This window comes from Epinephelus fuscoguttatus, linkage group LG22, assembly GCF_011397635.1.
Source record: "Epinephelus fuscoguttatus linkage group LG22, E.fuscoguttatus.final_Chr_v1".
Taxonomy (NCBI): Eukaryota; Metazoa; Chordata; class Actinopteri; order Perciformes; family Serranidae; genus Epinephelus; species Epinephelus fuscoguttatus.
The window spans coordinates 7,946,868-7,962,011 of NC_064773.1; the positions used below are offsets into that span (position 1 = coordinate 7,946,868).

At 41.5% G+C, this 15,144-nt stretch overlaps 1 protein-coding gene across 3 annotated transcripts in view; it reads right to left on the bottom strand.

Moving 5' to 3' along the window:
• btbd11a (BTB (POZ) domain containing 11a) overlaps positions 1–15,144 on the bottom strand; it is a 364,442-nt gene that overhangs the window by 64,673 nt on the left and 284,625 nt on the right. For 2 of the 3 annotated variants that reach the window (XM_049566822.1, XM_049566821.1), the window contains 2 exons: positions 14,962–15,075; positions 3,566–11,854 (listed from right to left, as the gene is read on the bottom strand). In XM_049566822.1, coding sequence (XP_049422779.1) covers positions 11,624–11,854; positions 14,962–15,075 — 345 coding nt within the window. In that variant the 3' untranslated portion in view covers positions 3,566–11,623. Of the gene's footprint in view, positions 1–3,565; positions 11,855–14,961; positions 15,076–15,144 lie in introns of those variants that run through there. The other variant, XR_007448417.1, reaches the window with a different exon arrangement.

Consider the following 15,144-nt stretch of genomic DNA (forward strand, 5'->3'; position numbering starts at 1 on the left):
TAGTCATTTTGTGTCTCCTTGTAGTCATTTTATGTCTCTTTCTGGTTATTTTGCCTCTTTCTGTACATATTTTGAGTCTCTTTGTTGCTCCTTTTTGGCCATTTTGTGTTTTGTTTTTTGTTTCCTTGGCGTGTTGAGAGTTTGCAGGTGAATGCCAGGGGAGCCGCTAACACTTGCCGTTACTGAATGAGCCTGTGAGGCTCATTCAGTAATCAGTTCATGGTAGCAAATACAGCTAATTTTTCTCATCTGTTAAACAGAAAGGTTAAATAACTCATTCATTATTTTTAAGCACCTTGATAGGTAAGTGTTTTAGATATTGTAATTCAGCATCTCTCAACTGACTCACAGGACATGAAGTGCAATAAGTGGTTATTAAAGGAAATATCATGATAAATATCACACACTCTGTATTCACCACCTCAGATTGGACACTGTACACACATATCTACATGCAGCTATTTCTTTATCATTCATACCTGCTATTGGCATTGTATATATTGTATGTAGTTGGATTGCACTTTATTTGCACCATACTGTTGAATAGTCTTTGGTGTATCCGCATTCTTTGTATTGCAGCTGCTTCATGGCAATTTCCCTTGAGATAAATAATGGCTTTCTGTATGTTATCATATCCCCTTTTCCACCAAAGTTAGCGCTTGTATGCAGGCTTTTTAATCATGGGTAAACCTGCTTAAAATAGGCTGAAGACTCCTTTCCCATTGCCAGTAGACTAGAGCTGTGTACATGGCTCTGCAGCAGACGAGTTTCCCTTTCTGTGTGTGTGGATTTTATATATATATATATATATATATATATATATATATATATCTTACTTATTCAATCTCTCTTTCAAACTCAGGGTAGACTAATTTGGAACAATGTTTGAGTGCTGCTTGGGCGTAGATGGACATTATTTTGTGGAGGCGTATCATTGCATCTCGCCAGGGCTAAAATAGGTGCGTTCTCCTGGGTGTCATGTTTACATCAATGCTTTTCAGAGCCGGAGCCAGAGGAATATCCATGACTACTGCACCGTCATTTGACCAAGGTGTGAATGGCAATTGTTCCCTTTCCATTTATATTAAAATGCCAGATGCTAGCAGGTGTTAGTGGGGTTTTTTGTACAGTGAAAAAGGGGCTTTATCTTATCTTCTTGTCTTGTCCTTGTTTTCACATTGATATTATCTTCCTTTTATAGGTAAATAACCCCTGCTGTACTGTCGGCTGGCACAGACTACAGAATAGACGTAGATATGTGTTTGTTCCATGGACAGTTATAACTGGATTTTTACATTTTTCTGAAAGGTCTGATACATGCATTTAACGTCGCTACTATCACTGACATTGAAAGATTTTTCACAGTATATGGTATGACTCTTTTATGGCAGGATGGTCCAGTGTCTTCATTGGTGCAGTGTATTTCCGTAGAGACAGAAAAAAAGGAATCCCCTCTAAAAAGGGATCAAAGCCAAGTTCTCCTCCAGACTTTTTATGACCTTGTATTTCTTCATCAGGCTGACTGCAGACAGCCCACTGGCTTTGTCAGGGAGCTGTCAGGACTTTTAGTACCTTGAGTCATTTGCTCGTTTCAAGTAAAAGGATCGATAAAACACCCCGCTGCTGGGCCGGGGCCAGATTTGTCAAATTTTTATTCAGGGGATGCTGCAGTGTCCTTGTAAAGGAATAAAGTTATTCCAAACTAACACCAATTTTATTCGCTTTTGTCTGGTTTTTTTTTCTGTGTTGCGGTTTATTGTTACAAATTTTGCTCTATGTGTTTTGCTTAACTTCTTACAGCACAGTCGCCAGAGGAAAATGTTTGCATTGTACGTTTGCGCAAACTGAACGTTTCATACGTATCTTATCAAAGTTTCTATATTGACATAGTGTACGAGCTGACTTTGGCATTGGGTTAGGGGGATGATGGATGGCAAGACAGGTGCCAAGCTGCAGACCAACACCAGTTGTTTTTTGGCAAATATTTGCAGTGTTTCCACCGAAATGTGTTTTTTTTTTTTTTACCAATCTGTCCCTGCTTTTCCAGCAGCTTTATCACCCACCAAACATGGGCATTTTTTCAGGGACTCATCATGTTTTTATAGTCGTAGTACAACAATAAGCAGCCTTCCAGAGGTGTATATGGTACTGAGCCTGGGCATTTTTCACCGATCCCTCCCTGCTTTTCGGTTTGACAACCAGTTTTTTTTAGCAACCCGCCACTGTAATTTGTCTGCATAGTATCACAAAAAGCAGTCTCCCAGCTGTGTACATGGCATCGAACCTGTGTGTTTTTCACAGACAAATCGTAGCGTTTCCCAGTGGCATGTGTGTTTTTTACCAACACACTGTGGTGTTTTCCAGCTGTGTTTCAGCCACCAAACCTGAGTGATTTTTACCAACCTGTCCCTGCTTTTCCAGCTTTAATAGCCACCCAGTGTGGGCATTCCTTTAGGGGCTTATCGCTGTTTTTTCAGCTGTATAGTGCCACAAAAAGCAGCATCCCAGCAGCATACGTGGACTTGAACCTGGGTGTTTTTCACCGATGCATTGTGGCATCTCCCTGCAGCATTAAAGCCACTGAACCTGGGCATTTTTCACCAACCCCTTGCTGCTTTTCGGATTAACACCCACCAAATGTTGGCATATTTTAAATGACCCATCACTGTTTTTTTTTATCCGTATAGTGCCACAAAAAGCAGTCTCCCAGTGGTGTGGAACCAAACCTGGGTGTTTTTTTTACCAACCTGTCCCTGCTTTTCCAGCAGATTTAACAACCACAAAACTTGGGCATGTTTTTAGGGACCCATCACTGTGCCACAACAAGCAGCCTTCCAGAGGCCTATGTGTATGTGAACCTTTTTTCCCCAACACACTGTGGCGCCTCCCAGTGGCATTTTCCAGTAGTGTTTGAGCCAATGAACCCAGATGTGTTTCACCAATCTGTCCCTACTTTTTAAATGGCTTTAACATCCCTCCAGACATGGGTGTTTTCTTGGGGACCATTGCTGTTTTCTTCAGCCATATAGTGCTGCAGTCTCCCAGAGGTCTATGTGGCACAGAACCTTTGTGTGTTTTTTTATCCCGACACATTGTGGCATCTCCCAGTGGCATTTCTCATTGTTTTTCACCAACCTGGCCCTGCTTTTGCAGCGGCTTTAACATCCCCTTAAATGTGGGTGTTTTCTTAGGGACCCATCGCTGTTTTTCCAGCAGGGACAGTGCCATAAAATGCAGATCTTTTTTACTGAAACGTCGCTCTGTTTCCTGCCGGTATAGTGCGATGAAAGGTGGCTGTTTTTTACAGAGACATTGCTGCATTTCCAGCAGCGTCTGTGTCACCAAAGGCCGGTGTTTTAAGCTAAAACCCGATCTTTCCCTAAACATAACCAAGTGATTTTTGTGCCTCAATGTAACCACACGTTAACCACAGCGTTGTTGACAAAAAATTTCAACATATCCACTACAATATAATGTACAAATGTAAAGTAGTTTGCAGAAACTTGCACTGCATTGTTTTGTGGGCTTTTTATAACAAATAAAGCCAAAAAAAAAAAGACCTTCATACGCTTTAAACTCTGGTCGTTTATTAGCTGTCCACAAAAGCATGTCATGGAACAACAGAAACTGTAGCATGAGTGTAACATTCCTTTTTGTTGTTATACTCCACCACATCCCTGCTTCTCACACCATGTATAATTTATATTTCATATATATATTTTGTACAATATACATGTTCTCATCAAAGGAAAAATAATAGCAAAAGTTCACCCCCCCCTCCCCCTCCCCTGTGGATCTGAGATCTAGTGAATATCCCATGCATGTTTCCACTGTGTCTAGGAGAAATGTTGTTTATTACCAGGAACAAATACGCAGGCAAATAAATGCTCAGACAAATCAAGGGGAGTGTGTTTGACAGAGCTGGTGTACAAAGCACATTCTCAACAACATTAAACAAGAAGAGCCATGCGAATCGACATTTACTCTACGGGTTTGACCCAGTTTGGAATCAAAAGCGCCAGCATGGGGCAAGCTAAGGTTAGTCTTCTGCTAATGGCATAACATTAAGACTAATAAAAAACAGTGCTAAAGTCTTTTGGCTTATTCTCTTATTCTAAAGCCACATTCAGCTGTTGGATCACAACAAGACTTCACTGTTAAAATACTAATGCTTTTGAGTGAGTGTGAGGAACACTGGCACGAGAAGTGCTTGACATCATTATGAACCTTTTTACCTCTGTGGAGACAAAATGGTTTGCATCTGTGAGTTACATTTCACCTTTAAACAGCAAGTTTTAATCCAAGTGTGGGCGTGTGTGATGATTTAATAGAAAGCTAAATATTAATGACTTCAACCAGAGTTAGTCTAAATAAATTATCAGCTTCATTAAAGCTTTCAGGGTAAAATGGCAGCCTATAAGTTCGTCTTTAAGAGGTCCGGTGTGTAAGATTTAGAGGGATTTAGTGGCATCTAGTGGTGAGGATGACAGACTGCAACCAACTGCTCCTGGTTAGAATTCCTTCATTGTTCAGGAGGTTTTCACCAGGAGCCAAATCATCCACAGACGTCTCCTCCTCTCCAAAACCAACAGACATGGGGCCTCATAAAACAGTGCGTAGGATCCCTACTAGAAATGTACGCATAAACAAACGCCAAAAAAGGTGTGCGGCAAAAAATATTGAACAATTTCTACCACCCATAAGCATGGGTCAAAGTTTCTCCCATCGAGTCTGTTTTCATACATCACAACCTTCATGTGGAAAGTGGCGTACAGCTCTTTCAGGCCTCTTTTTGTGCGAACACAGTGTTTATTAAATGAAACTCCACGCTCGCCTTATTTCTTATCCAGACGTTCAGGATGTTTTGACCAGAAGACGAATTATCCAAAGAGGTCTCTTCCTCGCCAAAACAAACAGACCAGGTGAATAAAACCAATAAAAATGCTGAATAAAGCACTTTCATGTTACAAATCGGTGGTTCTCTGACACTGTTTGGCTCCTTGGAGACGGGCAGCTAGCCCAGCACCTGCTAATGTGTGCTAGCATTTTTTCTCGAATAACTTTATATCCAGACGTTTGAGAGGTTTTCATTGGGAGCCAGTTTTTCCACAGAGGTCTTCTCCTCTCCAGAACAAACGGCCAGGTGATTAAAATTAGTAAAAACACTGAATAAAGCAATTTCATGTCACAAATCGGTGTTTCAGTGTCGGAGACAGGTAGCTCGCCTTATTTCTCGAATAACTTCCACGGGCTGGTTGCACAAAACACCTTAAGTTTGTTCCTTAAGTATGACACTTAAGGCTAACATGAAATACCTCGCCAATAAATAACTGAAAGAGCCTGTTGCATTGAACCACAGACCAATCATTAATTGTAATGAGGCTGGAAGAGTGCAACTTTGGAAAGTTGGATGATCCAACCCCAGATGGTCACAATCATATATTGACTTCCTGTCAAATTTATAGCACAAAATCATTTGCTCAGGGAACACTCTTCTCAGGAAGCCTTATTTTTTTTTCATTTATCTCCATTAAGTCAGCGACGTTAAAATGGAGCCAGAGGTACATGATGTTTTTGTCTTTACTTCTGTTACAAAAGTCCAAAAGTTTAACAAACTATTCCTCAAGTACAAATCCTAGATAATGAGGAAAACTTAAAGCGCTACGTAAACACTTTAAGGAAACCTTAAGGAGAGGACTTAAGGATGTTTTTTGCAACTAATTCTATCTCAAGGAAACCTTATCTTGGACTTTAAGGAAGATCTTAAGTCAAGGTTCTCAGTGCAACCAGCCCCAGATGTTTAGAGGGTTTTCAGTGGGAGCCAAATTATCCGCAGAGGTCTTGGAATCGGTGATTTAAACTGGTAAAAAACACTGAAAAAAGTAGTTTCACTGTTTTGCTTTTTCTGATGCTCTCACTAGCTATGTTTCCATCAGCCTGTTTAAGTATCGCATCGGAAAATTATGATGGAAACGCCAAAATTTGAATTAAAATCCCCTGATTCGCACAAACTAAAATACGCTTGCTTTAGCCGGGTTTTGGTTGATTCGAAAAATGTTGATTCGCAAAACAGGGGATGGAAACAGTTATGTTCAAATTAAGTCTGCACCTCTCTCCATGGTGATATCCACACTCCGGGTCGGGAAGGCGGTAATGCATTTACAAGCTGGTTGCCAACCGCCAGAAAACGTAGAAGAAGAAGAACGCGAGACTTGTTTTGTTTCCGGTTCTGCGGAAAACTCACGTGAGTTCGTAGTTTTACACCAAAGTCCGTACATTTAATGGAAACACACAGGATTCGTATTTCTTTTAATGCGCATTTCCCAATGATTCAAATCATTTTTGGATGGAAACACAGCTACTGTGGAGGGGCTGCTAACTATGGTGGCCGATGTGAAAACGCAATTGGCCCTATCCTCAGCCAGCGTTTGGTTTGTCCCTTCTGGGCTACTGTAGAAACATGGCAGTGCAACATGGTGATCTTTACAAACAAGGACCCGCTCCTTATGTAGATATAAACATCTCATCCTCAGGTAGCAAGAACACAACAACTCTTATTATCAGGCGATAATACACTAATATATCCCAGTATATCCCCCTCAATCCTGCACACTGGACCTTTAAAATGCGTGAAAGACATTTAAAATAAAATACACCATGGGATGTCACAAGAATATAAACACGTATCCAGGCTTGTTTCAGTCACTCGTTAGTCGCTGTTAAGTGTCTTTCAATTCACATTTATGCTGTAGCTCCACGTCCTGTGGCGTATTATTCCCTGTAGTCCTCAGAGTAATACAGTCTGATGGAAATATTGCTTAATTTCAAAACTTTAAAGCATCTTTTTATATAATCTTTTTCACTTTTGTAAAACAAAATAGCTGTGGAATGTAAAATAAAATATATAGTGCTATGTATGTAGGTAAGAAAATAAAGTCGTAGGATAGTATCTATATTTCTGTAACTATTTACAGAACTTAAAACCAGCTCTTATATGCCTGTATGTTTCTCTGGAAATGTTTTTTCTTTTGGCCCAAAACAAATATTGAAGTAAATTTTGAGTGTGCTACAATATTTTTAAGATTGGTCTGTTGTCTGAAGGTACAGTCGGATTAATGCAGAAACAACATCACAAACTATGAGGACACTTCAGAGACGTTTGCACTGTGAGCCACTGGAAACAGAGGGAAGCATCTTTTTTTTTTTGGTTTGTTGCTGGACTGTAGATATTGCACATTTTGTAAATATTAAACCTTTGTTGCATTGTTACATTCAGATCATGCACTCTATGATTTACTCCTGATTTAAGATGTGTCTGAGTGGGAGGGTCATGGTAACGTCAAACATCAGGGGTGCTGCTCATTTAATATTTGGTCCTTTTTAGGTTTTATAAGTTTTATCTGATGAAAATGAAAATCAAGTGGAATAAAAGGTTGAATTTCTGCGCTGAGTTTAACAGAGACACAACGTTTTGGGCATTGGAAGTTTGTCTGATTCCCAAGATGAGGCAACACATCTTTATACTAAAGCCGCAGGCTGCAGCAGCCAATAAAAAAGAGGAGCGAAATCTCACACACCTGAGACAAATCTCAAAACGCCTGAAACAGCTCCCACATTAATAATTGATAAACACCAGAATGGGACAAACAATATCTGTCAAACCACACAGAATATAAATGAAATATGAAACTGGTCTCCAGGTGCTCCAGCTTCCTCCCACAGTCCAAAGACATGCAGGTTAACTGGTGACTCTAAATTGTCCGTAGGTGTGAATGTGAGTGTGAATGGTTGTCTGTCTCTATGTGTCAGCCCTGTGATAGTCTGGAGACCTGTCCAGGGTGAACCCCGCCTCTCGCCCAATGTTAGACCCCCAACAGGATAAGTGGACTTGGACTGGTTACTGTCGAATCTGCTGTTTTTTAATCACTCACTGATGTGGTGATCATCTCAGATGTCCTGCTGTTTTTGGCTTTAGTAAAGATGTGTTGTTTCACACTGGGAATTTGATTTGATGACTGATGAAGATCCATGGAGCTGCGATGTGCAGGGAGCTCTTTGAGATCTCCTCGATGTTATTTAAAGGCAGAATGTGTACAGTTCAGGGGGATTTAGTGGCATGTAGTGGTGAGGATTGCGCATTGCAACCAGCTGAGGCTTCTCCTGGTTAGAATTCCTTCATTGTTCATTGTTCAGGAGGTTTTTACCAGAAACCGAATTATCCGCACGGTGTCTTCCTCTACTGAACAAATGGACCAGGTGATTTAAACCAGTAAAAACACCTGATAATGTGTGCTCATCCTTTTTCTCTGATAACTTACGATCCAGACACTAAGGAGGTTTTTAGCGGGAGGCCAAATTGCCCCCATAGGTCTCCTTCTCTCCTAAACAAACAGACCTGGTGACTTAAACAGGTGAAAACTTTGATCATTTCTGATTCATTCGTGAATTTATCAATATATGTTTGTATGTCAAAATGTCCTAAGATATAGTTTTAGTACATCCTCTCTGTTTATATTTAAGGAATAGTATCCTCATATTTAATTTAAATATTTCTTTCTTTGTCTTTTTTGGTTTTTGCTTTTTGTCTCTTCATTTGTGTTTCTGGATAAGTATCTTTGTCCTTTTACTTTCTCTTTTTAAAATATTTTCAAACGCACAAATGGAAACATGGCTTATTTTAGGAACTGCTCCTGCACTGTAATTTGAGCGTCTGTTAATAAAAATAAACCTTTGAAAAAAAATAAAAATAAACAGGTAAAAACACTGAATAAAGCAGTTTAACATAAAAAAAAATTGGTGTTTTTCTGACGCTGCTTGTCACGGGGGGGCTGCATGGTTGACGTGAAAACACAAACGACCATACGTGGAGTTTGGTTTGTCTTTCTGAGCTGCTGTCGAAAATGCAAGTGCAACACAGCAGTCTTCGTAGACGAGGACATGCTCCCTGTACACAACTCATTCTAAGGTAACGACGGTGATGAAACACTAAAGAAACATATTATATTTCATTTCTGCCAATATGTATCTCCCTATATCCTACACACCGGACCTTTAACAAAGAAACACAGAACTTAAAATGATCCTGTTTGTTTGTGTTGTTGAAAAATAAAACGCTTTTCTTTTGGCTCACATTTTTCACAAGTTTAAACTTCAAGATGTCACACTTTTATTTTATGAATACAAAAGACTAACTTACTGTGTTAATGAGCTCTTCTCCTTTTCCAAGACACGCCTCCTCCTGACAGGTGAGGCACATCAAGCTGCTGATTACACAGCATGACTTCTACAGAGGTGAGCTTTGGGCTCATCATGATTAACAGGCTACTCTAAGCAGAAGCTGGCTGCCAGTCAGAGGCACACATTAGAGCAGCAGATTTAAATTCTCTGACACATCAGTTGCAGAATTCATCTAGAATTGGACATTCAAAGTGATTAATTTCAGCTGCAGGTTGTGGTTTATTCAACACTGTAAACGTAAGATTCTATCCATCGTAAAGGGTGCAGCTGAACAGAATTTTAAGCCCACCTTCAGTTGTTATGTTACTATAACTTTTTATTAAAAAATAGCTGTTATGTTTTAGAATAGCTGTTAATTTTGTACAGATGATTCACCTGGTGGAGTTAAGTCGCTTAAAAGCTGTAGAAGAGCTCCAACTGTAGCCAAATTTCTGTCTAAATTCAGCCCACATTTTAATATATTTCCATTAAAATCAGCTCGAGAAAATGCTAATAATTACGCGTTCTCACCACCTACTGTTGCGTGAATTTTACAAGTTGCTTGGTGTAAAAACTTAAAGTAAAATTAAAGTAAGAAGTAAAAAGAAAGCGGTTGACGGTGAGGACAAATACACATAACCGTTGGTGTAGCTCTTCCTCACTGGAGAGCACTAAAAGAAGAGAAGTGACTAAGGACAGACATGGGTGCTGGAAACAGAATGGACAGGTTGGTATTGTGAAATTCGAGTGCAGTGCCCATTCAAAACTTTTCTTTTTGCTTGAATCGACTATTACTGACCAACATTTCCATGCTGTGAAAACCTTGCTGCAGTACTTCAGGTGTTTTTTAGCATTTATGGGATGTGCAAATTCAAAACGTGCACTCAAACAGGTGGCTGGGACGTAACGTTACTCCGTGAGTCCTGTAACATTGTTTTGTCTCTAATAAACTCAGCATTGATACACAGTGTGTGGAAATTCAACCTTTCATTCACAGAACTGATGTTCTTAAGAAACTCCGCTGACAAAAGGTGACTTTAAAGATGCATCCTGGTGGCGACCTACCCTGATCATCTGGAATGTTTCAGAAACAGCAAAGTAACTGACGGGAACAACCTCTGACTGGACTTCACCTGGAACAACCAACACCCTGCTCAGCCCTGCCGACCTACACAGAAAGCACACCGAAAGCGAAACAGAGGATTCAAACAAACAGGTCAAACATGCAACTTTTGCATAAACGGACACATACAGCAGGAACAAACGGTCCGGGGAGCACATTCAATGAGACTGGTGTCGTCAGCCAAGCGCGTGTGGGAGAATACTGTACATCAGTTTACAAAAAAAAAACAAAACAAAAAAAAAAACGACCAGCACGATGACTTTAAGGACGTATTTACACTTAAATATCTTTAAAGAGAAAGTCCCTGCCAATCGAAATCCATCTCCAAAATCCCGCTCAGTCAGTTTTGCAGTGGATAGAAAGTTAATAAGCAGCGTTTTGCCCTTACTTCCTCTTCGGTCCGTGAAGTAAGCTCTGCATAAAAAGCAATATCAGGGCAGCTCAGTTGAGGAGGTGTCATGCAAAAAAGAAAAAAGAAAAAAAAAAAGCCGACAGTGTTCGTGGAGTTAATTTCCCAGTTGGACATCCGTGTTTCAAGCATACGTCAGCATAGATCTCACTGAGTGGGCCGACTTCAGTTTAATCAGCGCTGCAGCGTCGGCCACGGTGGAAGTTCCTGTGATCAGTTTGGCCTCTGCACACAGTAGATATAGAACACAGTGAAACGTATCCAACATAGAAGTGACAGAATGTAAAGAAGTCCACCTAAAGTCCGTCTGCTGGCATTGCTACGAGTCACTTTTATTGGTTGTATAGTAGGATTATATTTTGGCATGTGTCAAACTGTATACTGCGATGGCGTCCACTTCCACGAGTGTGTAAACCTAACGTCTCATATCAGAGATGATGAGAAAGCTGCATTTACTGAGTTAAAATTCTACTCTACCTTTTTAAGCGAAAAAAGGTGTACAGAATGTATTCCATGCATGTATCCTATATGAAATACAATAAGTTTCATAATCACAATTAGGTCTAAGTGATACTGCTGGGTCGAGTTTTTTTTTGATAGTTTTTCTTACTGTGGGGTGTGATGTGATCAGTGGGAGCCTTTAGGACGACAGAGTTCAAGAACAACACAAAGTTCTCTCTGATTTTTGTAACTTTAACCCTCAGGTGCGGCCGCGACCGGCAGAATTAAAGGGAATCCCTGACATAAAAACATCCGACAGCCCCTCTTCAGCGGCGGGGCCAGGACAGGTGGACGGGGCTGTGTAGCATGGCACTGGATGTCGGTGTTACATGGATGCTGTGCCTGGATCGGAGGGCTCTCGGCAGAGCATGGCGTCACACCACGGAGCCCTTGGAGGTGGAGAGGTGGATGGAGTGGATGCGTGTGGCCAGAGTTCTCTCCAGGTCGAGGAGGATGTCGGAGCAGATGCCGGGGCTGGACGCGGGGCTCTCTGCCGGCGGAGGCTCGTACAGCAGCTGCTTGAAGCCGTCGAGTTCGATCAGCAGCACCATGTTCTTCAGGAAATAGCCCTCGATGAAAGCCGTGAGCTCCGAGGCACCAAGGAACTACGGTAAAAACAGATGATGGGGAGACAATGACAGATTGATGAGAAAATTTGCCACCATTTATATGTCAAATCAGTGTAGACAGGAAATGTAGCAGGGCCGCCCCCTGACAGTTGGCTGAGACCAGTCAGTCGACTCACATTGCCTCAAGTTGAGCAGTTGTCTTCTTGTTGTTTTTTGTGCAGTGTACCTCTGGGGACATTTTGGTCCCAAGATTTTGCTGTGGAGTGAGCGCTCTTGATTTTCACGCTACTCTTTGGTACATACAGCTGCAGACATGCAGGCAGCAGCACAGAGGAGGAGAAACTTTCCACCGTCAGGCTCTGAGACAACATTATCCGACAACTTAAACAACTTAATACAACACAGTCTCTGGCTTATGTTTGATATCAGTGTCAGCAAAAAATGTTGTAGCACATTTCTGACCCACTGAGTCCTGTATTAAACAGTCAAATCTGATTCGACTGGCACGATCCTGAGTAAGACGCAGCCCTAAAATGTAGTTGAATGAAGCCATAAATTCGTCAGTGTGCATTGTGTTGACAGAGAAAGCTGAGTTCACAGCTGCAAAATCTCTTCCTCCTTCCAGTGCAGTCATGAGACATGATAGTGACGTAGCTGGAGGCAAGAAGAACTACAGCAGGGCTTCTACAGGCAAATTAGATTCATGAATTTTTAAGACTTTTTTCTAATGCCTCGCGGAATAAAATTTAAAGGGATAGTGAACCCAAAAATGAAAATACAGCCATTATCTACTCACCCATATGCCGACGGAGGCCCTGGTTAAGTTTTAGAGTGCTCACATCCCTTGCGGAGTTCGGCAGGGGGAGCGGCTAGCACACCTAATGGCAGAGGGCGCCCCAGACTAACGTCCAAGAACACAAAATTGAATCCACAAAATATCTCCATACTGCTCATCCGTAGTGATCCAAGTGTCCTGAAGCCCCGACATAAAAAGTTGTTTGGAAAAACGTCACATGAACTCTGTTTTTAGCCTCACTGTAGCCTGTAGCTCTGACTGCTTCTCTGTGCTCTGCGCTCACATGTGCGCGCTTGTGCGAGATCAGCGAAAGCATGAGCTTTGCTTACCCGTGTTTACATCACATGACACGTGCACTGCAGGGAGAGACAATTGTAAAAAAATAATTTGCACTACGGTCTTTTAGCAAAGGACAGCCCAACATGTCTGAAGACTTTGAAATTGAGGAGGAACAGCATTTCTTTGTTGAGCCGTATTTGTTTGAGTCCGAGTATACGGACGGAACTCAGGCTACTGGATGAAGCAGCCGCAGCTCATGAGCCTAACCCTCAGCCAGCCGCAGAATACCGGAGTCGAGCACTGGAAACCTGGTGGTGTAGTTGTTTCAAATGCAAAGCAATGCCAACGGATGAGCAAAGTCTTTGCTGCTCAGACTGGGAATTGGCGATGCCTGCACTTGAGAATCTGGACATCAGTACTGACGAGACTGCTGCTCTTCAGAGACCGTGCATCACCGATCACCCTGAGCGCGCACACGTGAGTGCGGAGCACAGAGAAGCAGTCAGAGCTACAGGCTACAGTGAGGCTAAAAACAGAGTTCATATGACGTTTTTCCAAACAACTTTTCATGTCGGGGCTTCAGCACACTTGGATCACTATGAGATATTTTGTGGTTTCAATTTTGTGTTCTTGGACGTTAGTCTGGGGCGCTGTCAGCCATTAGGTGTGCTAGCCGCTCCCCCCGCCGATCTCCGCAAGAGATGTGAGGACTTTAAAACTTCACCAGGGCCTTTGTCGGCATATGGGCGAGTAGATAATGGCTGAATTTTCATTTTTGGGTGCACTATCCCTTTAAGATCAATTTTACAATCATGAAATTGAATGAAAAAAAACCATGAACCAATCACTTAGGGTCAGGAATAACTTTGCCAAGTATATGTGGACCTTGAATTAATGACTAAGGAGAAATCTGGACCAGTTGGGAACCACTGGTCCAGGGTACAGTGACAGCTGGCTAGCAGACAATGGATCTTCTGCTCTGAGCATCCCAACCAGAAACAAAACATGAGGATTGCTGGTTCAACTTTCCTGATCTGTCTTAAATTAACGTGAGAGGCATTCGGTAAATCATTTAGGAAATATCAATGTTACCAATTATTTTGAGATGTGACAATGCAACGTAAGAAAAAAAAAACGACTTGTAAAATCATACTTCTCATGTCTCAGCATTTAAAAGATTAATTTAATACATTTTAATACCGATTGTGGAGTTATTTTTAAATGAATGAATTCAATGCCTATTAAGACTTTTTGGGGATCCATGGGAGCCCTGAACAGGTTGGATTTTGCCTCCGGGCAGCCAGAGGGTGTGCACTAAATGCAGCTCAGGAACAGAACTTCCTTGGTCTTTCACTTGTATTGCAAACTAGCTCAATTTCCAACAATATCCAGCCATATTTATTTGAGCCAGAATATATGGCCAAAGAAATGCAGCATAGAGGAGCTGCATTACACCAGTACCACACAGGAAGCACAAACATTGCTCGTTTTTTTTTTTCCGGCACTCATGTAAACTAACTAAGCTGACCAGACAGGATGCACCAGCTCTTAATCTGTATCTTTTTGAGCGAAGAGCCCATGTGTGTGTTACTACGCATGAGAGTTTTGCTCCTCACTTAGACAGAGGTGCTCGAGACCTTCCTTAGGACCCTGAAGATACTCTGGAAAGACAACCCAGACCAGCAGCGCTGAGACGCAATGCACTCTGGTACATGTAGGCACTTCTGTGCTCACTAGCTAGTTACTAACTTTCTCTGCTCTTTGATAGATTTTATTTTGCTGAATAAAGCTGCCTGATGTTGCTGAAAACAACAATAAGATCACCCAAACAGAACCAAAACAATTAAGTTACGGGCCGTAAAACCTAAACAATGAGTTTAAAGACATTAAACGCTCGGTGGAGCCGAGGAAACTGCAGAGTCGTGTGGTAACTCTCTGTGGGTTCATCACTATGAGCAAACACTTTCAGACACAAGCAGTCATTTGATCCACTGTTAATATAAAAACTTATGTATATATATATACTTTAATATTGTCTTTATTATTTATTGTTCTGTTTGCATCTCACCTTGGCATGTTTGTAGAGGTCCACGCAGGTTTCCGTGGTGATGTTCTTGGAGCAGATGATCTCACAGTGTCTCTGAAGGGCCTCTAGTTGGAAGAATTTGGCTGCAGACAGGAGCTGCAGGGAACAGTACAGCCACACAGAATGAGGCACAGGACTCGGGATTAGAAATGCTAATACTTGCAC